General features: G+C 53.8%; 5 protein-coding genes across 5 annotated transcripts; 2 read left to right on the forward strand and 3 right to left on the reverse strand.

The window, feature by feature from the left end:
* Positions 1-266: 266 nt before the first annotated feature.
* On the forward strand, positions 267-1,345 carry PHACADRAFT_28359 (uncharacterized protein; the record flags this gene model as incomplete). Its single annotated transcript, XM_007395172.1, has 4 exons — positions 267-389; positions 437-702; positions 767-1,193; positions 1,259-1,345. 4 exons carry the CDS (start codon positions 267-269, stop codon positions 1,343-1,345), a joined length of 903 nt encoding a protein of 300 aa, XP_007395234.1.
* A 700-nt stretch (positions 1,346-2,045) lies between these two features.
* Positions 2,046-6,459, forward strand: PHACADRAFT_255841 (uncharacterized protein). The gene is given in 25 exon segments (XM_007395578.1): positions 2,046-2,066; positions 2,086-2,358; positions 2,412-2,473; positions 2,554-3,063; positions 3,118-3,203; positions 3,257-3,408; positions 3,460-3,543; positions 3,597-3,731; positions 3,785-3,869; positions 3,934-3,945; positions 4,066-4,085; positions 4,138-4,421; positions 4,471-4,551; positions 4,607-4,768; positions 4,823-4,910; positions 4,960-5,115; positions 5,174-5,353; positions 5,412-5,450; positions 5,505-5,564; positions 5,617-5,735; positions 5,791-5,888; positions 5,951-6,025; positions 6,083-6,143; positions 6,198-6,252; positions 6,311-6,459. 22 exon segments carry the CDS (start codon positions 2,851-2,853, stop codon positions 6,352-6,354), a joined length of 2,289 nt encoding a protein of 762 aa, XP_007395640.1. The 5' UTR covers positions 2,046-2,066; positions 2,086-2,358; positions 2,412-2,473; positions 2,554-2,850; the 3' UTR covers positions 6,355-6,459.
* Positions 6,460-6,582: 123 nt separating this feature from the next.
* On the reverse strand, positions 6,583-8,191 carry PHACADRAFT_255843 (uncharacterized protein). The gene is made up of 8 exons (XM_007395579.1): positions 8,057-8,191; positions 7,974-7,993; positions 7,891-7,900; positions 7,548-7,840; positions 7,419-7,492; positions 6,957-7,360; positions 6,813-6,894; positions 6,583-6,761 (listed from the first exon to the last, which is right to left on the reverse strand). The coding sequence occupies exons 1-8, from the start codon at positions 8,114-8,116 to the stop codon at positions 6,745-6,747; spliced, it is 960 nt and encodes a 319-aa protein (XP_007395641.1). The 5' UTR covers positions 8,117-8,191; the 3' UTR covers positions 6,583-6,744.
* Positions 8,192-8,673: 482 nt separating this feature from the next.
* On the reverse strand, positions 8,674-11,676 carry PHACADRAFT_173420 (uncharacterized protein). Its single transcript, XM_007395580.1, has 4 exons — positions 10,401-11,676; positions 9,867-10,238; positions 9,725-9,814; positions 8,674-9,676 (listed from the first exon to the last, which is right to left on the reverse strand). The coding sequence occupies exons 1-4, from the start codon at positions 10,638-10,640 to the stop codon at positions 8,795-8,797; spliced, it is 1,584 nt and encodes a 527-aa protein (XP_007395642.1). The 5' UTR covers positions 10,641-11,676; the 3' UTR covers positions 8,674-8,794.
* A 213-nt stretch (positions 11,677-11,889) lies between these two features.
* On the reverse strand, positions 11,890-16,055 carry PHACADRAFT_255847 (uncharacterized protein). The gene is made up of 15 exons (XM_007395581.1): positions 15,793-16,055; positions 15,696-15,743; positions 15,604-15,642; positions 14,992-15,553; positions 14,824-14,939; positions 14,518-14,773; positions 14,054-14,466; positions 13,907-14,002; positions 13,744-13,853; positions 13,649-13,690; positions 13,384-13,597; positions 13,210-13,330; positions 12,977-13,162; positions 12,470-12,925; positions 11,890-12,418 (listed from the first exon to the last, which is right to left on the reverse strand). The coding sequence occupies exons 1-15, from the start codon at positions 16,006-16,008 to the stop codon at positions 11,916-11,918; spliced, it is 3,378 nt and encodes a 1,125-aa protein (XP_007395643.1). The 5' UTR covers positions 16,009-16,055; the 3' UTR covers positions 11,890-11,915.
* Positions 16,056-16,436: the final 381 nt, after the last annotated feature.

Genomic DNA, 16,436 nt, shown 5'->3' on the forward strand with positions numbered 1-16,436 from the left:
AATTGTTACTGCATCATCCTCGTGCTCTTCGGACACCGAGCGCGCAATGAAGCCGGAGTTTTCATGCCGACGTCGTTGCCTGCGAACCATCAGCATCTGCGCGATCCGTTTGTAGATAGGGCCGGATGCTATCACATGCCCGCCTGTTGAGGAGTGGCCCGACCTTTCTCTCACCGGCAACACTTGGATCCTACCACGCACATTCTCTGACCCGCGTTGACCGGGAAACATTAGGACGAACACCTGGACGAAGGTGGGCAGAGACAATGGCCTCCCAGAAGACACCCGCCGTGCCACGTCCCTCAGCCAGTCTCATCGTTGTGAACCCGCGCAACGAGATCTTGCTTGTCCATAGGAATCCCAAGTCTAGTGCCTTTGCTGGAATGCATGTAAGCTTCTCAAAGTTTTCTGAGCATCCATTACCAAACGACACCAGGTGTTTCCAGGGGGCAACTTTGACGTGAAGCAAGACGAAGACTTGGCCCAGACCGCGATACGAGAAACTTTTGAAGAGACGGGGCTGTTGCTCGCTGAAGCCAGCGATAGCAAGCAGCCTAATGATCAGGATCTAGACAAAGCGCGGGAGGCGGTTCATTCACAGAAGCTGCTCTTCCGAGACTTCCTTGCACAACATCGCTTGGCTTTGGACAGGCGATCACTTTTGCCTTTTACCGAGTGGATAACACCACCCAATGTCCCCAAGTGTGTCTTATCTCCTGTGGCTCCTCCGAATACCGTTCTGATATGCGGCGGCGCGTGCCTGCAGGCGATTCCAGACCCGATTTTTCATCACGTTCCTTGACACCGCCCCTGCCTCTGGCTTTTCCGCGGGCAACAAAGTCGAGCGCGTTCCCACTCCTGATGGCGGCCAAGAGGTCATTGCAGCTCGATTTGTTCACCCAGCGACCGCGTTGCGGGAATGCCAAGCAAAGCAGATAGCGCTGATGCCTCCGCAGTTTTATCTGGTCACGACGCTTGCCTCGATCCTAGAGGGCGGTGCCAATACTCCTGAACAACGCGATAAGGTGCGGATGCTTTCGCAGGGCGCTTTTGGCAGGATGGTGCTTCATCCGCGGCCTCTACCGTACAAAACTCACGATGGCTGGTCGGTGTTGACTTATGAGGGAGATGAATCCCGCGGGGGTGCGAAGGGTCGTCTGCATCGGTCCCTGGTGAGATTCGAAAAAGGCGGGGTGCGTCTGTCGTGTGTTGATTGCTGCCGCTACCAAGGCTCACAAGTAACTACCCGCGTGGGTAGGTGGCGTCGGAGGTGGTCCTACAGCGGAATTTTGACATCTTTACAGATATTGAGGAGCGGCTTTTCCAGGGCGGAGCTAAGCTCTGAGGGTGTATATAGATCTTTGGCTGACATCGTTGCAACGAGCGCTCTGTGCGTCTCGTGTGCCTTTTGCTGCCAGATTATTTTCAATTGATTTCGCGATGGCCTCAGATGTGAGTTCATGATGTCTGCTCCTCTCAGGCACAGCTCATTGCATTTGAGAAAGTCTCACGATGTGACACTTGCGCAAGATACATGTAGAGTATTGCAGAGGTGCATGTCGCCTCCTTCTGAGCTGTCCGCTTGCGGTGATCCGGTGAATTATTTGGAGCAGCGTGGCTAAGCAGCCTTCGACCCCCCTGTGACCGGTCCGGTCTGCCACTGGTCTGTTGGGAGCTGACCTACGCCGGCTGTTCGTGTATAGCATGCACTTCTCAGGCTTCGTACTGCAATCTCTTTGGGCATTGTTACTGGGAGATTGCGATGGGTGCAAGGCGGGGCGGAGTACGGCGGGCTGCGCAGCCGAACGCCACCACCGCTTGCGCCGCATGGGCTTTCATAGCCGCTCGGTAACGTTTGTTGGCATCGACAGCGAACATAGGCACGTTCCTATCAGTGTCGTGTGGTACGTTTGTGCTCATCAGATGTCTTTAGAAGCCCAGCTCAAATGAACCCCTGGCGACCACTTGGCCTGTGGAAGAGGGCACAGTCTGATGCAGAAGTTACCATCTCCGGCTGCTCACTTTCGGGCACGTCATATGGACGTTCTCAAAGTCAATGGCCCCAAATTAACCCCGGGCTTATCTTTGCCGTGCGCACGGACGTCTGGCAATTGCCGGTACAACGAGCAGGACGCCGCACCGGCTGCGCCACCTGGTTCTTGCCTACCAGACAATATCGATGTATGTGAGGATGCACACGACTGATACCTACAGGACTATAGCAGACGTCGGCGGCATGCTCAGGTTCCGCATCTCGATTGCGAAATTAAAATTGCTCCAGCTTCGGCCCTCAGGCACTAACAGACGTGTCCGGATTTGGTCCATCTCGTGCCGTGCGAAAGATCGTGTGCACTCGCCGTAAGCTTTTCCACGGAGAATTTATGGGTTATCGTTAAGCATCTCCTCCATAGGTGTTGCTACTTCTCTATGCCGGCTCTATTTACCCTGTGCCTACTCATGATGAGCCTGCAAGGTACGCATGCCTCGCTTGCCTCGGTATGTCGTTAACACAAAAGGTCATCCACCTCGCTGCTATCCTGCCTGCCGATGCAGCCGTGTAAGCATTATCAGCCGTAACGGCCCGTCTCACGAACCCTTGCTCGGAGTGCGACTGTTCCGAGGTTCCTGGCGAAACTCGTGGTGACGTCCCATCTAGGGACACCACTATCGACTGCTCCCGCAGAACATGTGCGTCAGTGTTGATAACGGGGGTGGGACCTCTTTCCCCATTGAGGCTGCGCCATAGCACCCTCGTGTGCTCTGGTGGTGGCGCTGTGTTCGTCCCATAAATATGACCGGCCGCCCGTCACCCACGATCCTCCCAAGGGCCCATACCTTCACCTTACAGCCATGGCCGATCTGGAGCTCAAGCATCGCGACTCTGACTACGACGAGAAGAACGTCACGGACTCTATCGACAAGATATCGGTCGATTCGACCGGTAAGCCCATCGACGATGCCCAGATGGTGAAGGAGGTGGAAGCTCTCGAGGACCGCATCGAAAACGACGAGGCCACCGAGGATGAGTATCGTGTCCATGAAGCTTGGGAGGTTTCCCTCAAGGTTAGGACTTGATATGCGGATCCCCCAATTATTTCTCAACGATGTTTGCTGCAGGTCTTGTCCACTCGGGATGACCCGGAACTACCATCTCTCACCTTCCGTACATTCTTCCTTGGACTTGGTTTCTCCGCCTTCGGCGCGTAAGTGACCTTGCCTCCTCCTATCGCTAGCCGCAACTGACCGCTGGTGCTAGTGTCCTCGCCCAGATCTACTACTTCAAGCCGCAAACGCTCACGGTGTCCATACTCTTCCTGCTCGTCCTGTCATACTGGTTCGGTAATGCCATGCACATGGCTCTGCCATCTACGGGCATTTTAAAGTTCATGAATCCCGGACCTTTCAACAGTAAGTTGTCCAAGCTGGTGCATCATACACCATACTGACTATCCGTCGCAGTTAAGGAGCATGTTGCTATCATTATCATGTCGTCGACTGCGGCCGCCTCCGCTACAGCAATCCAGGTCATCTCTGTTCAGGAGTGTGAGTGGCCTTCGCGGTCTTATCGCCCCTTTGCTGACGCACTGCCCGGCTAGTGTATTACAACCACAAGATGAACCCTGGCGTCGCCATCTTCACTCTCATCGGCTCCCAATTGCTTGGCTACGGTTTCGCCGGTCTTCTGCAGGATATCCTCGTCAAGCCGACTAAATGCTTCTGGCCAGCAAACAGTAAGGGCAAGATGATGGGACATTCGTTGGCATTGATTGACCCATCTTCGCAGTGTCGGTCGCGAATGTCTTCCAGGCACTGCACTACGATAACCAGATGACGTCCAAGCGTGTCCGTGTTTTCTGGATGGTCTTTGCGTATGTCCCCGCCCTACTGAGTGCTCGTCCAGAAAAACTGACCGCTATCTCTGGCCTATCGCAGAGTCTTGTTTTGGTGAGTACCATGCACGTTCAATATGACTGGACTTTTGGCTGACCCCTTTCACACAGCGTACGTGGAGCTGTCCAACCCCTAGAATGAAGGTTCTGATACTAACCTTACTGTTATCGCATAGTGGGAGATTATTCCACAGTGTACGTCCCCTGGATCTACTTACTGTCTATGTTATCCTTATCTGAATCACAGGGATCTTCCCATTGTTGACCGGTGTCTCCATCTTTTGCTTGGCTAATAACAGCAGCGCAGTCTTCCGCAATGTCTTCGGCGGTGCGAGCAACAATGAGGGCATGGGTCTCCTGTCATGGTGCTTCGACTGGAACCTTATTGGCTCGCCCTGCATGTACCAGCCGCTCTGGTTGCAGGTCAACCAGGACATCGGTATCCTTTTAACTTACGTCCTTATGAGCGCTGTCTACTACGGCAACCTCTGGGATGCGAAGAAGTTCCCCTTCATGAGCCAGGCGATCTTCGTATGTATCCGCACTCGCCATCATAAACCAAGTCTGAATGGTTCTTTAGGATCAAAATGGCAACCAGTACAACCAGACCGCGCTCCTTACTAATGGCAAGTTCGACCCCGTCAAGTACGAGCAGCTCGGGGTATGATCATCTCATCTCACGCGCAGGACCATGCTTGACAATCTCGCTCATATAGCCCGCATTCTTTTCTGCAACCAACGCTCTCTATCTGATCACGTCGAACCTTTCGCTCGGTGCAGTGTTGACTCACGTCTGCCTCTGGCACTGGGACGACCTGAAGCCGTTCTTCCGCGCCTTGAACCCGTGGAACCGCGTACCGCTCGCCATTCACGATCCTGTAGGTCGCTAGGAAGAGTCACATGGTCAAGAATGCTGACACTCTGTTCCCTAGCACTATGAGAAGATGAAGGTGTACAAGCAGATCCCTCGCTGGTGGTATTTCATCGTCCTTGCAGCCGCATACGCCATTGCCCAAGCGAGTGCGTAAACGCCTGTGTGTTAGTTGGTGTCCTACTAATGATAGTACAGCGAACTACACCGGCCGCTCCGGCATGCCATGGTGGACTCTCACGGTGTTGGTCATCATTTCCTTCATCTTCTGCACACTCTATGGAATGCTGGCTGCTACCATCGGCTTCTACGAGTTCAATTCGTCCGGCGTCGGCTTCTTCCAGATGATCACCGGTAAGCATGTCCACGATTGGCTCTTGTCTTGACAGGTGTGTTCATATCATCCCAACAGCGTACATCCTCCCTGGCGATCCCGTCGCTAACATGTACGGTGCACTTTATGGCCAGCACCCTATGATCCAGGGTATCGCTCTCCTCCAGGACTTGAAGCTCGGCCAATACGTGAAGCTAGCGCCCCGAGTCACTTTCCTCATGCAGATGATCGGTACCGTCGTTGGCGCCATCCTCAATTGTCAGCGTTTATCCTTTGTATCACGATGCTGACCACTAACCGAGCTGTTGGCCCGCAGATATCATGATGTTGTCGATCATCAACAGCAATCGGGAAGGTGAGGCTGTATCGTTCTGCGGACTGTGCGCTGTCAGCTCATCAAGCTTCTCAGCTCTTCTTTCCATCTCCGGTACCCGTCTGTGGTCCGGCCAGAACGCCCAGACCTACAACTGTAAGCCGTTGGGACTGCACCTCAAGGATATGCTGCTAATGCGTTTTACTAGCCAACGCCATCTCTTGGGGTGCGCTTGCTCCTCAGATGTTCGGCCCTAAGGGCGTCTACCATATGGTGCCCATCTCCCTGGCCATTGGTGTCTTCCTGCCACTACCCTTCTGGTTTGCGGTACGTTCAGTCGGCCGATTCCGATAGCCTCTTACTCACGATATTCTGCGTTCAGCACAAGCGCTGGCCCAAGGCTGGCTTCCAGAACTATAACACGTCAATCATCACGCAGTATTCCGCCTTCCTGTCGGTCGGAATCAACACCTCCGTCAAGTAAGATCGGCGTTCCCTGGAGTGTAATGTGTCCTTACCGACCTCTCCCCCTCTTCCTCTAGTCCGTCTATGGTCATTGGTCTCTTCTCCCAGTGGTGGGTCCGAACCAGGTATCCGAGGTGGTTCACCAAGTACAAGTACGTCACCTTCGATAACGTAACCTATCTCATGTCTTACAATTATCCCATAACCAGCTACATTGTTGCGGCCGGTCTCGATGGCGGCACTCAGGTCATCAGCTTCATCCTCAACTTTGTGAGTAATTACTACGATGAGTCCTGCATTTTGATACATTATGCCCACTTTTAGGCCGTGTTCGGTGCCTCGGGAACTCCTCGTCCCTTCCCAACCTGGTGGGGCAATGGTACACACTTTGGCACTCTGACTCTACGAAGCCAGCAAAGCTGACTATTGCCTTGTAGACCTTAACCTATCAGCTGACAGGTGTACGCTACCCGCCAATTGATCCTAGTGTCTATCTTTGTTCTACCATTTCTCAATGGCTTGGCCAACTCGGTGTGTATATTAGTCTTGATTATCCTTCTGGCCATATAGGCTGCGTAAACATTTTCTGGTGCATCTCCGTGTGTTAAATGTGATTGACATATGGTGCCCAAAGTGGGGGTCTGCAAGCAAATGTCGAGTGAGGCTCAGTACAGTCTCAATCCATCTGGCCATGCGATAACTGTGAGGTCCTGTAGAACTATATCCTCCAGATATATTCTTCATCCGTACATCACATACATGTCCTCTCATCTCTATTCGGGCTCTGCTTGTCTATACAGAGGAAATTATTCCATCTAGTACACTGGTAATAGTACAAGTGTTGACGCAGATAGCGCGCAGGGCTTCATAGCTAAAGCAAAGTCTCACCTTTGGAGATGGTTAGCGACAGGAAGGCCATGGACGACGGCTACAACTCACCAAGTGCCGAGCGGGCCAACGAGCAGCCCACGGCGACGGTCTGTCTAACGGATTCAGCATCCCTTAGGGAAGGGTTCACCTCCTGCACGATAGGTGGGCGATCAGTGGGGCGGTCGCAGACTCGTTCGTAAGAAAGAGTCATACCATGATGTCCAGTGCGACAAGGCAACCAGTTTCATAGATGGCTTCGCAGATGTAGTGGCCCTCACGGAAAGTCAGGCCTCCACGGACGGGCGTGCCGGTGGAGGGCGCGACGGTGGGGTCGAGCGCGTCGACATCGAAGCTCAAGTGGATGGGCCGGTCGCGGTTCGGGTTGACATGGTCTAGCGCCATCTCGACGACCTTGCCGATGCCGTACTTGTCGACCTCGTGCATCGAGAACGCTTTGATGTTGTTCTCCTTCAAAATGCGCTTCTCGCCCGCATCGACGTCCCGCAGGCCGATGTAGACAAGGCGGCTCGGCTTCAGGACGGGCTTGACCCACTTGAATTCCTCGACCTTCTCGCCGAGGCCGAGGAGGAAGGAGACGGGCATGCCGTGAATGTTACCTGCGGCAAGATGACTACTTTAGACTAGCATGCCGGGGAAACCGAGAGGGAACCATACCAGAGTCGGTGGTATCAGTAGTATTGATGTCTGCATGGGCGTCGACCCAGACAACACAGGCATCTGGGTACTTCCTGTACCATGGAATTCCTTTTCAGAGAGTCCCAGACAAACAGCAAGAATACTCACTCGAATGTACCCGAGATAGTGCCCATAGCTAGCGAGTGGTCGCCACCCAGAGTCACAGGTAGCTGTCCATTCTTCGCGTGCTCGCCAACAACCTTTGCAACCTCCTCGCACACCTTGGAGACTCTACGGGGGTTCTTGAGCTTTCCAATCGGCGAATCGGGACCGATCGCCGCAGATACGTCCTCGAACTGGTGGTGGCCGTCGAAGTGGACCTTCCAGCCGAGCTCTTCAAGCTGCTTTGGGAGACCAGCATGTATGAGGTGGATGGGGCCCTGGTCAACGCCGGCTCTCGGCTGATTGTATGTCGGTCAGACTGACATGCTATGCAGAGATGGCACCATACCTGTCCACCGCTAAACAGAAAGCCCACAGATGCCAATCAGTGCCCAAACCCTCCAGCAGATCCAGATCGAGCCAGGTCCATACCTAAAGGGACAGCCAACAATCTAATCGCATTCAAGCCGCGTCAGGCACTCATGGCTTATGCACAGGACATACTAGGTACTCACCGCCAAGCTCTTCGGACTAGGCAGGAACTTGCTCACTTGCGCCTCTTCGTGCGTTGCCATGGTCGACATGCTTGCCGGTATCGTCTAGTGTAGGACGAGCAGGGTCTGAGATGGATGAAGATGGGGGTATGGCTGCGAGGGTAGAGATGTGGATGTGATCAACGGCGAAAGTGCGTGCGAGGCAGCGAATAAAATTGAGCGGAAAACAGGGCGAATTTCGCGGAGAAGTGCGGTAACAGTCTGGTCGCCGTCCGACTTGTACGTGCTCCCTTGGTGCGGCGTCCCGCCTTATATACCTTGGCGGCTCAATGGCGGCTCAGCCTCGATGATCCGTCCGCACAGCAGCATCTGACAATGGCTAGCGGGTTTTGGGGCTCCTTTGCCGCTCGAAAGTGCGCCGAGCTGTGACATGCGGTGGGTAAAGCTAACAGTGCTCGTTACGCTAGCGCTCATGTGTGCACGCCGCCTGGCTCTGAGCGAGGGACGGGTAACGAGGAGGCGAAAGAGAGGCACTCAGAATCTAGAGAATCGTCAGATACCACTGCCGTTGTGGCGTCAGATCTTCCGAGGTTTAATAGAGAGTCGGAGCGCCGCACCGGTCACCCTTTCGCGCGTGTGGGGGCATTGGGGCATACATATCGAGTTCGTGTCTTATATTACATAGTATAACGTAGGAAGAACGAGATCTAAAATAACGGAATAAGCCTCTCAGAGGCATGAATAATGCTCCAGGAATCTCTAGACGTGACGGTGCAATGCGCTGGCAGCGCTGCCGTCCAAGCTTTTCTTGTAACTGTGCCCCATCGCGTGCAGGCCCTCCCTCTTAGCACGCTTGAGCACACGTGCCATGGCATCGAGACCCATGTCGAGATCCTCGATCGGTGGACCAAACGACAGACGCACGAAGTGGTGGCAGGGCGAGGAGAAGAGGTTCCGGCGGTGCGAGGGGTTGATGTCGAAGAAGATACCGGGAATGACAATACACTTCTCCTTGAGCAGCTCCTCGAAGAACGTCAGGCCGTTGTTCAGCGGCGCGGGCAGATGTTCAAGGTTCAACCAGATGTAGAAGGTCGAGTGCGGCGGGACAGCGACCTTGAGGCCGAGGCGCTCAAGACGCTTCAGGACGTGGTCGCGCTTGTGCTTAAAGTGACGCTGAAGAGCAACCTTCTCGGTGTGTGCGTGGACAGGGTCGAGAAGCGGAATGGCGGCAAGCTGGAGGGGATGGTTGGCACCACCATCCAAGAATGATCCTGACTGCGAAAGCGCAGTGATGACGTTTGTAGGGCCGACGACCCAACAGACTCGCCAACCGGGAAGTCGCCAGTTCTTCGTGAGGCCATCAACGATGATGATCGCATCTTCGTTGACGTCGTCAATGAACTCTGCTGAGGACACGGACCGGCCGAGCTCAGCCTCGTTTTCCGAGTAAATGTACCACGAGTAGAACTCGTCGAGGATGAGCGTGGTCGACGACTCGCGCGACAATCGCACGAGTTCCTGCAGTTCTTCTCGTTCAACGACTTGACCAGTAGGATTGCGCGGATTCGACGCGAGGACGACTTCAATGCCTTGTGTGCGAATGTCCTTACGGAGCTGGTCGAGGTCCATGCGGTATTTTTTCTATTGACAGTCAGGTAACGGTATGGTTACACTAAGAAAAGACCTCACTTCCGGCTCAAGCGCGGTAGGGACGGGCACAAGGCGCTTGAATGCGCCTAGCATCTGATCATAGGCGGTGTAATCCGGGATTTGATACGACTATATGCACGTCAGGATATTGTTACAATGTATATGGAAAAGCTGCACGTACGCAGTAAACGTCACCAATAACCGCGGCGACACGTGAAAGGCCTGCGCGACCACCAGGGACAATGCAGACGTTTTCGTAAGTGTATTGACTTGCCTTGCCCTGTCGGTACGTGTGGTTGTACAGGTTTGCGACTGCCTCGCGCAGAGCCTTGACACCGGTCGTGGGCGCGTACTCGAGTGAGTCCAAAGGCAAAGGAATGCTTTGTGGGCGGGTGGGGGCGTCAGGAATGTCGCCAACTTCGGGCGCTCCTTGGCCAAGGTTCGCCCACTCGTGCGAAGACGTGTACGAGAAACCGTTTGCCATGGCGCGTTCTGAGCAATAGATGACACCCGTGCTGCCGGGGTGCTCGATACCGGGGACAGTCTCCTCTTCCTGGGAACAACATTAGGGATTACAAGCTGGCGCAATGCGCAGCAGGCGTACTGGATTGACAGTCTGAGGAAGGAGGCCTCCCTTGGGTTTGTGACCCGCGGCTTCGCGGAAAATCTATAGCCTGGTCGGCAAAGAACGCGAAAACACCGACGCATAGCGCACCTGGTGGGCCTCCGAATGATCTTCGTGTGTGAAACTTCTGAGCGTGTCATGGACCTGAGACGACATTGCAATAAGCATTTGGTTCGCGACGTCTTGGATTGTGTGCAGCGCGTAATCGAGCAAAGAGCCCAGGTTGAAGGCTACGTGTTTATGCAAGGCACTCACAGAATCTTTGAAGTGTGCAAGAGGAGTAGACCTTCCAGAGGCGGAGGGAGACATGTTGGGGGTGTAGAGACTCATCGTGCTGCTCGTCGTTAACGGTGTGACTGGTAGAGTGGAAGACGGTGGTGGTAGTAGTTTAAGTAGAGAAGGGGAGGTGAAGAGAGAGGTGCCCAGGATGGGTATTTAACTGATATGTGTGTGATAAGCTGATGGACATCCTGTTCTGGTCGCCAGGCTGTTCCAGGTGGACTAATTTATCGACACCAGTGATGCAAACATGGCTCTATTTCCGGCAAGCGTCTAGTCGCGTCTCTTTTGCTGGGGGACATCCATACGGTGCATGACGGCCCGCAGAGCGTGCCTACCAGGCGACAGACCAGCGTGCAGAGTGTATATTTCGCCGAAATGACCGTCAAAGCACTCAGGACGACAGTAAACCCGGAAGCAGCAGCGAGCCTTTTCGGCCAGGCATGGACTTTTCGGTGCATGTCGGGTAACTACGCGGGACAGTACGGACAGAGGTTGAACATGTTGTAACAGTAAGGCCAGACAGAAGCGTGTTGGCCCATCGACCGTGGCGCTGACAGTTAGATGGTGAGCAAGGCGACCTCAAGAACTTTGCGGTGCCGCCAACAGACGATCTCGTTGCCAGCGCGAGCCCATGCAGCCGAAAGTAGCGTCATGCCGAGTCTCCGAAGTGAAGTCACCATTCGGTCATCCGTTTTTGAACGCAGATCCATGTTTGTCGTTCACTTCGCGCCGACCGCAGTACGTAAAACCCGGCGTCGTAGTTTCCATGGGGGTTGCTGCAGGGAAGTAGAGCCAGAAGTTGCCGAAGCACGAGATGCCGTCCGCAGGACGCGCACCGGCTGTAGGGAAGCAAAATTTTATAGGAGCACTTCCTTGAAGCTCGAGACTGAGAAGTACAGAAACCCATACCATTCATCCCTCTGCCGGCATCACATCCTCGCATCCTACTAGCTATTTCGCCTAAGAGAACCTGTGCAGGGGGCATGGCACCATATCACGTCACGACAAGTGTGATGGTAAGTGTGCAAGGCAAAAACGAGGGTGCAAACGACAAACACGATGATGGTGGTACAGGAAGAAGGCTGTAGGGTCCGAAGTCTAGACATCCTCCAGTACACATCAAGTCGTGCACGAGCACGTGACCATATGCCGTTACTCATAGTCATACTGAACGCCGGGGCGCATCATTTCCTTTCTTGGCCCTCCAAGAACGATCCCAACATTGGCCGAAGCGGCCATTCTAACGAAATGAGATACACGGTACACTCTGATCTAGGAACCAAATTACTCTACTTAAATTACAGCAATTCTACTGCTGGGACACTAAAGCTTAGGATGAGGAAGATCTCCCCACTCCACGACAGGCTTCGGAGGATCCGTCAATCGTGAACGAGAACGATAGGCCTTCGGATCTTCCACCTCTTCCGTGCCTTCCCTCAAGCTGCCCTCGTAGTCACTTACCGCCGGAGCGGCTTCAGCATAGGTCGCCAAGCTTCCAAGGAGGTTCTTCGCGGACTCCGGAGAAAGCGATTCTTCTTCTGCCAGCGTGCGTTGCCAGTATGCGGTCGCTTCGGTTTGAAGCGGCTCTCCATGAGCGAATAGCTCCTCCCTCCACTTGACTTGATCGACAACGATGCTTTTATCTTCCAAGCCTTCTGCGAAAGATGCCAGAGCCGCTTCGCTCATCCGCTTTGGCCGCGACTTTTGCGCTTTAAGATGTACGGCAACCTTCGCCCGGGTCGGCGACGAATGGTGCACGCGACTCTTGAAGAGAGCAAGGATGTCGTCTTTCTTGATCGAACGCAGTTCCTCGACATTTATTTGCCCTACATATCTGGTCAACCGACAAGTATCAAACGTCACACAGCACGACTCACTCCTGTAAAAGTCGAGGTAGCCGTAGTCGATCGGAGTCCAATACCGGTGCGCCTCGTCCCTAAGATTCTTGGGATCTTCAGTCCAGTTCTTCTCCAGACCGTGCTTGTGCTCGAGGAACTCCTCCTCGCTCATAACCTCCAGCGTAGTGAGCATCTCGTTCAAGAATGCGTCGACACGCTCCTCGAGATACGCTGGCGCACGTTCGCTCTGCACAATGATTCGCATGCCAACTTCGCTCTGGCCCGCAGAGCTCCACTGTCCGCATGAGACAATGTAACCGAGCTGCTCTCGAGTCCGCAGGATGTTGAATGCTGGCTCAGAAAGGATCTGCGTGAGCAGGGCGGCAGTGACGCGTGTGCGAGGCTCCAATTGGCTGCCCAAGTGAACGTAGTACGTCAAAGCCGAGTTTGGTTCGTTTGGGTTCGGCACCGATGTGGTCCAGACGGAATTAACGCCTATTCAATCTGGGGTTAGCTGGCCGGTGAAAGATTGGGGAATGCACTCGCCATCTGGCGGAATAAGTCCTCTTTCATCGATCGGCGTTGAGATGCTCGATGACCTGAGCGAGTGTTCCGCGGTCTCGACGAGTCGTATTGCCTCGTCCTTGTACATGTTACCAACCACGAGGGCGTGTATGCGAATATTGGCCAATACTCGATTGATGTGAGCCTGCAACTCTTCAACAGTGACCGCTAGACGAGTGTCAAATAAGGCCACGAATCGGGGTAGCGAGACGTACATGGCAACTCAGCGAGCTTCTCGTGCACTAGCCACTGCTTCTCAGTCATGAGATAGCGACCGCAATAGTCAGATGTCCGGTAGGGTTGGCCCATGAAGAAGTTTTGCCAATCCCGAGTAACCTGTTGCACGCTATCAGATCTTGCACGACTCAAGGTAATAATAGAATACCGACCGAAGATCTGACGACGTGTAGTCGGTCCGGCGTAATCACGAGATTCCGTGCTTTCTCGAACACAACCTTTGCAAGTACGTCGAGCTTGTCATTATAACCACTGAGAGTGCAGTAGACTCCCAAGTTGTGTGAATCAAACTGGTAGGTGAGGCCCGCGAGGTCGGCGTTGTAGGCATACTCAGTGAGCGAGTCGGTCACTAATTCTGTGTAGAGGCTAAGGATATGTTAGCGAAAAGGCACCCCTACGGTGATATGTAACACTCACCGAGTCATAGCAGAAGATCTGGCGGACTCGTACGCAACGGGACTGGCGCATATACTCAGTTGTGGACAGACGGACGAGAAATGACTGAAACACACGTTCGAATATCCAGAATGGCTTGCGCGCGGGGCACCCAGAAGCGATCATCCTTCTTGTGCCACAATGTTGACAGCGGTGTAGATCGCACAAGGGTGGGACGCTCCGCAGGCTAATGCAAAGTGTGAGTGTATCGTCTGAAGAGCATTAGCCAGCAATGACTACCTTATCTACAGGGCGCTTATCGACGTTCAAGTTCGTCGGGATGAACTCATTAGGCCCAGGAAGATGAAACTCTTTGATGTCATTGGGACTTTCAGCCTGAGAAAATGGTAAACACGCAGCATTTGGTGGTAATTAGCAGACGCTGACCTTTGAAACGAACTCTTTGTCGAAGCGCTCCACGTAGTAAGGCGTACCGTAGATCGGTTCACTGTTCCATTCAGCAGAGCCTCTGACGCGCTCATGCTCTTCTTTCCTTGCCATGAGCAATACCCGGCCTCGCTCGATCCTCAGACCCTCGAGAATCTCTCGGATTTCGGGCTCGCCATCCTGGTCCCACTCCTCGGCGAGTTGTGGACCAGATAAGATCTGATCGCGAGGTACCGGCCAGGCCATGTGGTCGGAGATCCAGACCGCGTAGTCATCTGGCGCACGTTTCTCCTGGAAGCGGAAGCGAATCGCACGGAGCTGGCTCATTTCCTGCTGGTACCAGGCAGGGAATTTGGAGGAGCGCATCATGGACAGGTACCTGAAGACTGACAAAATGACTTCGTTGTAGTGCTCTGAATGATGTTCGTTAGTATGTACACAGGGAACTTGCATATGTCACCCACCAAAGCCCTCCTTCGTCAACTGAACGGTGACGCGGAAACTCGCAAACCCTCTGGCAAGCGGCTGCGGACCACAACTCAAAGCAGTTGCCCAGCCCTTGCTCTTCAGATACGAGTGCAACGAGCCAAGACCTTCGTGCCCCACGAAGTGAGAAATGAAGCTTGCTGGCTGCCGACGCCACAGAGGCGCTTGGTATGCCAAAGGGAAGGAAATTTCCACGGCGTGAATGTCCATGATGGTATGAGCGGAGACTAAAGTCTGCGACAGACATGAGCAAATTACTAAGCTAAACTTGTGTGGGGACTTACGCCAGTCTCATTGGCTCCAAACGGATGGTCGTTAATCAACGGCAACGCATCGACATCCTGGTTCCGAATGGGCGAGAATAGCTGACCAACCATTACGGACAGTTCATCCAAAGGTTCTATACGCTCGGGCTCGAGTCAGCATTCCATACCTAATGAGATGATCCTCACCTTTGCCGATAACACACAAGCGCATTCTGTTGGCAGAGTATTCTTGACTCCACCATTCCACAAGCCTTCTCCGAATTTCGCGTCCGATAGGCCCGCCGTCTCCCTCAAGCTCAAGAGAAGAAGTGGAGGTAGTGGAAGTAGTCGATGGCGCAGGAGACGCAGACCGAGAAACCGCAGGCGTGGTGGCCAAACTGCTCGCCGGAGATCCACTGACAGAGTTTGGATTTGACTTCAGGATGCCCTTCTTCTTCAATTCCCGAGCGTTCTTCGATAGACTGTCGATGTTTCCGCTACCGAACTTGCTCCAGCAGTGTCCCGGCTTGGTCAGGTGCTTATTCAGTTGGAACATTCGCCAAATATCGGACTGGTGGTTCTTGTTGTGCTCCGAATTCACCGCATTTAGCTCTCGTGAAGTGCACGAGGGAGCAAAGAGCGGGCAGTGGAAGAAGGCTGCGAAACGAGCGAGGGCACCAGACAGAGCCCCAGTCGAGACATTGAAGAAATAATTGGTGTTGGATGTCGCAGTGTATGCGTTCGAGTGACCGTTGTTTTTTGCGAGATACTACGGAAGACGTCAGCTCGAGACATATGCGTCTAAAGAATCGTCCTTACCTCAGAGTACTCATTCTCCCGAGGATAAAGTTCAGTACCCTGACGACTTATGACTCAGCGCGCCATGGCGCGAACGATGGCGAATTACGCACCATAAACAGCAAGTGTTCGCAAAAGTGAGCCAATCCAGGCATGTCATCCTGCTGCGCTTCAGACTCTGCAGTGTCCGGATACGACGAATGCACTCACTGGGTCGCGCAAGTGTCCGACAGAAACGTCCAGACTAGCAGCTGCCTTGTCTGCCTTCGCGTCGTGCACAAGCATGGCCTCGAGGCCATTCTCGAGCTTGATGATCCTATACTCTCGGTCATCTTGCTCGGACTTGCAGATAGGCTTCGTGTAGACAAAGTACGGGGACGTGTTGGAGTCGGCGACATGCTCCCACTCGTTCTGAAGGATTGCCATAGTGGCAGCCAAGCGACTAAGCCTTATCGGATTGGTGGGGCGCCGATGCAAAGAATGTGGGGTAAAATAAGTGGCACCGGTGAGGCGGTGGCTGGGGAGAAGAAGGCGTAGCATTTATTGCAGCCCTTAACCCTGCCTAAGTACCGTCTGACAATACGGGGAATCGGGAGGGCTACTCCTGTTCGGGCGTGGTAGTAAAGGGTAAACTCTAAAGCTTTATGACCGGCTCCGGGTACCCTCGCAGTCTACTCCGAAGCCGCTCGCGATCGTGGGTAGACGCAATTGGCTGTTGAGCCTCGGTGGTCGCATGACAACACGGGTAGCGGTACAAGGATACTTTATGCATATAGGCTGACAGGTTGCGATAATGCTCAGAGTGGCAGATGTCAAGTGTGACACAGTACCTCTGCAGCATATGGATGGGACAG

Source organism: Phanerochaete carnosa, assembly GCF_000300595.1.
Source record: "Phanerochaete carnosa HHB-10118-sp unplaced genomic scaffold PHACAscaffold_5, whole genome shotgun sequence".
Lineage (NCBI taxonomy): Eukaryota > Fungi > Basidiomycota > Agaricomycetes > Polyporales > Phanerochaetaceae > Phanerochaete > Phanerochaete carnosa.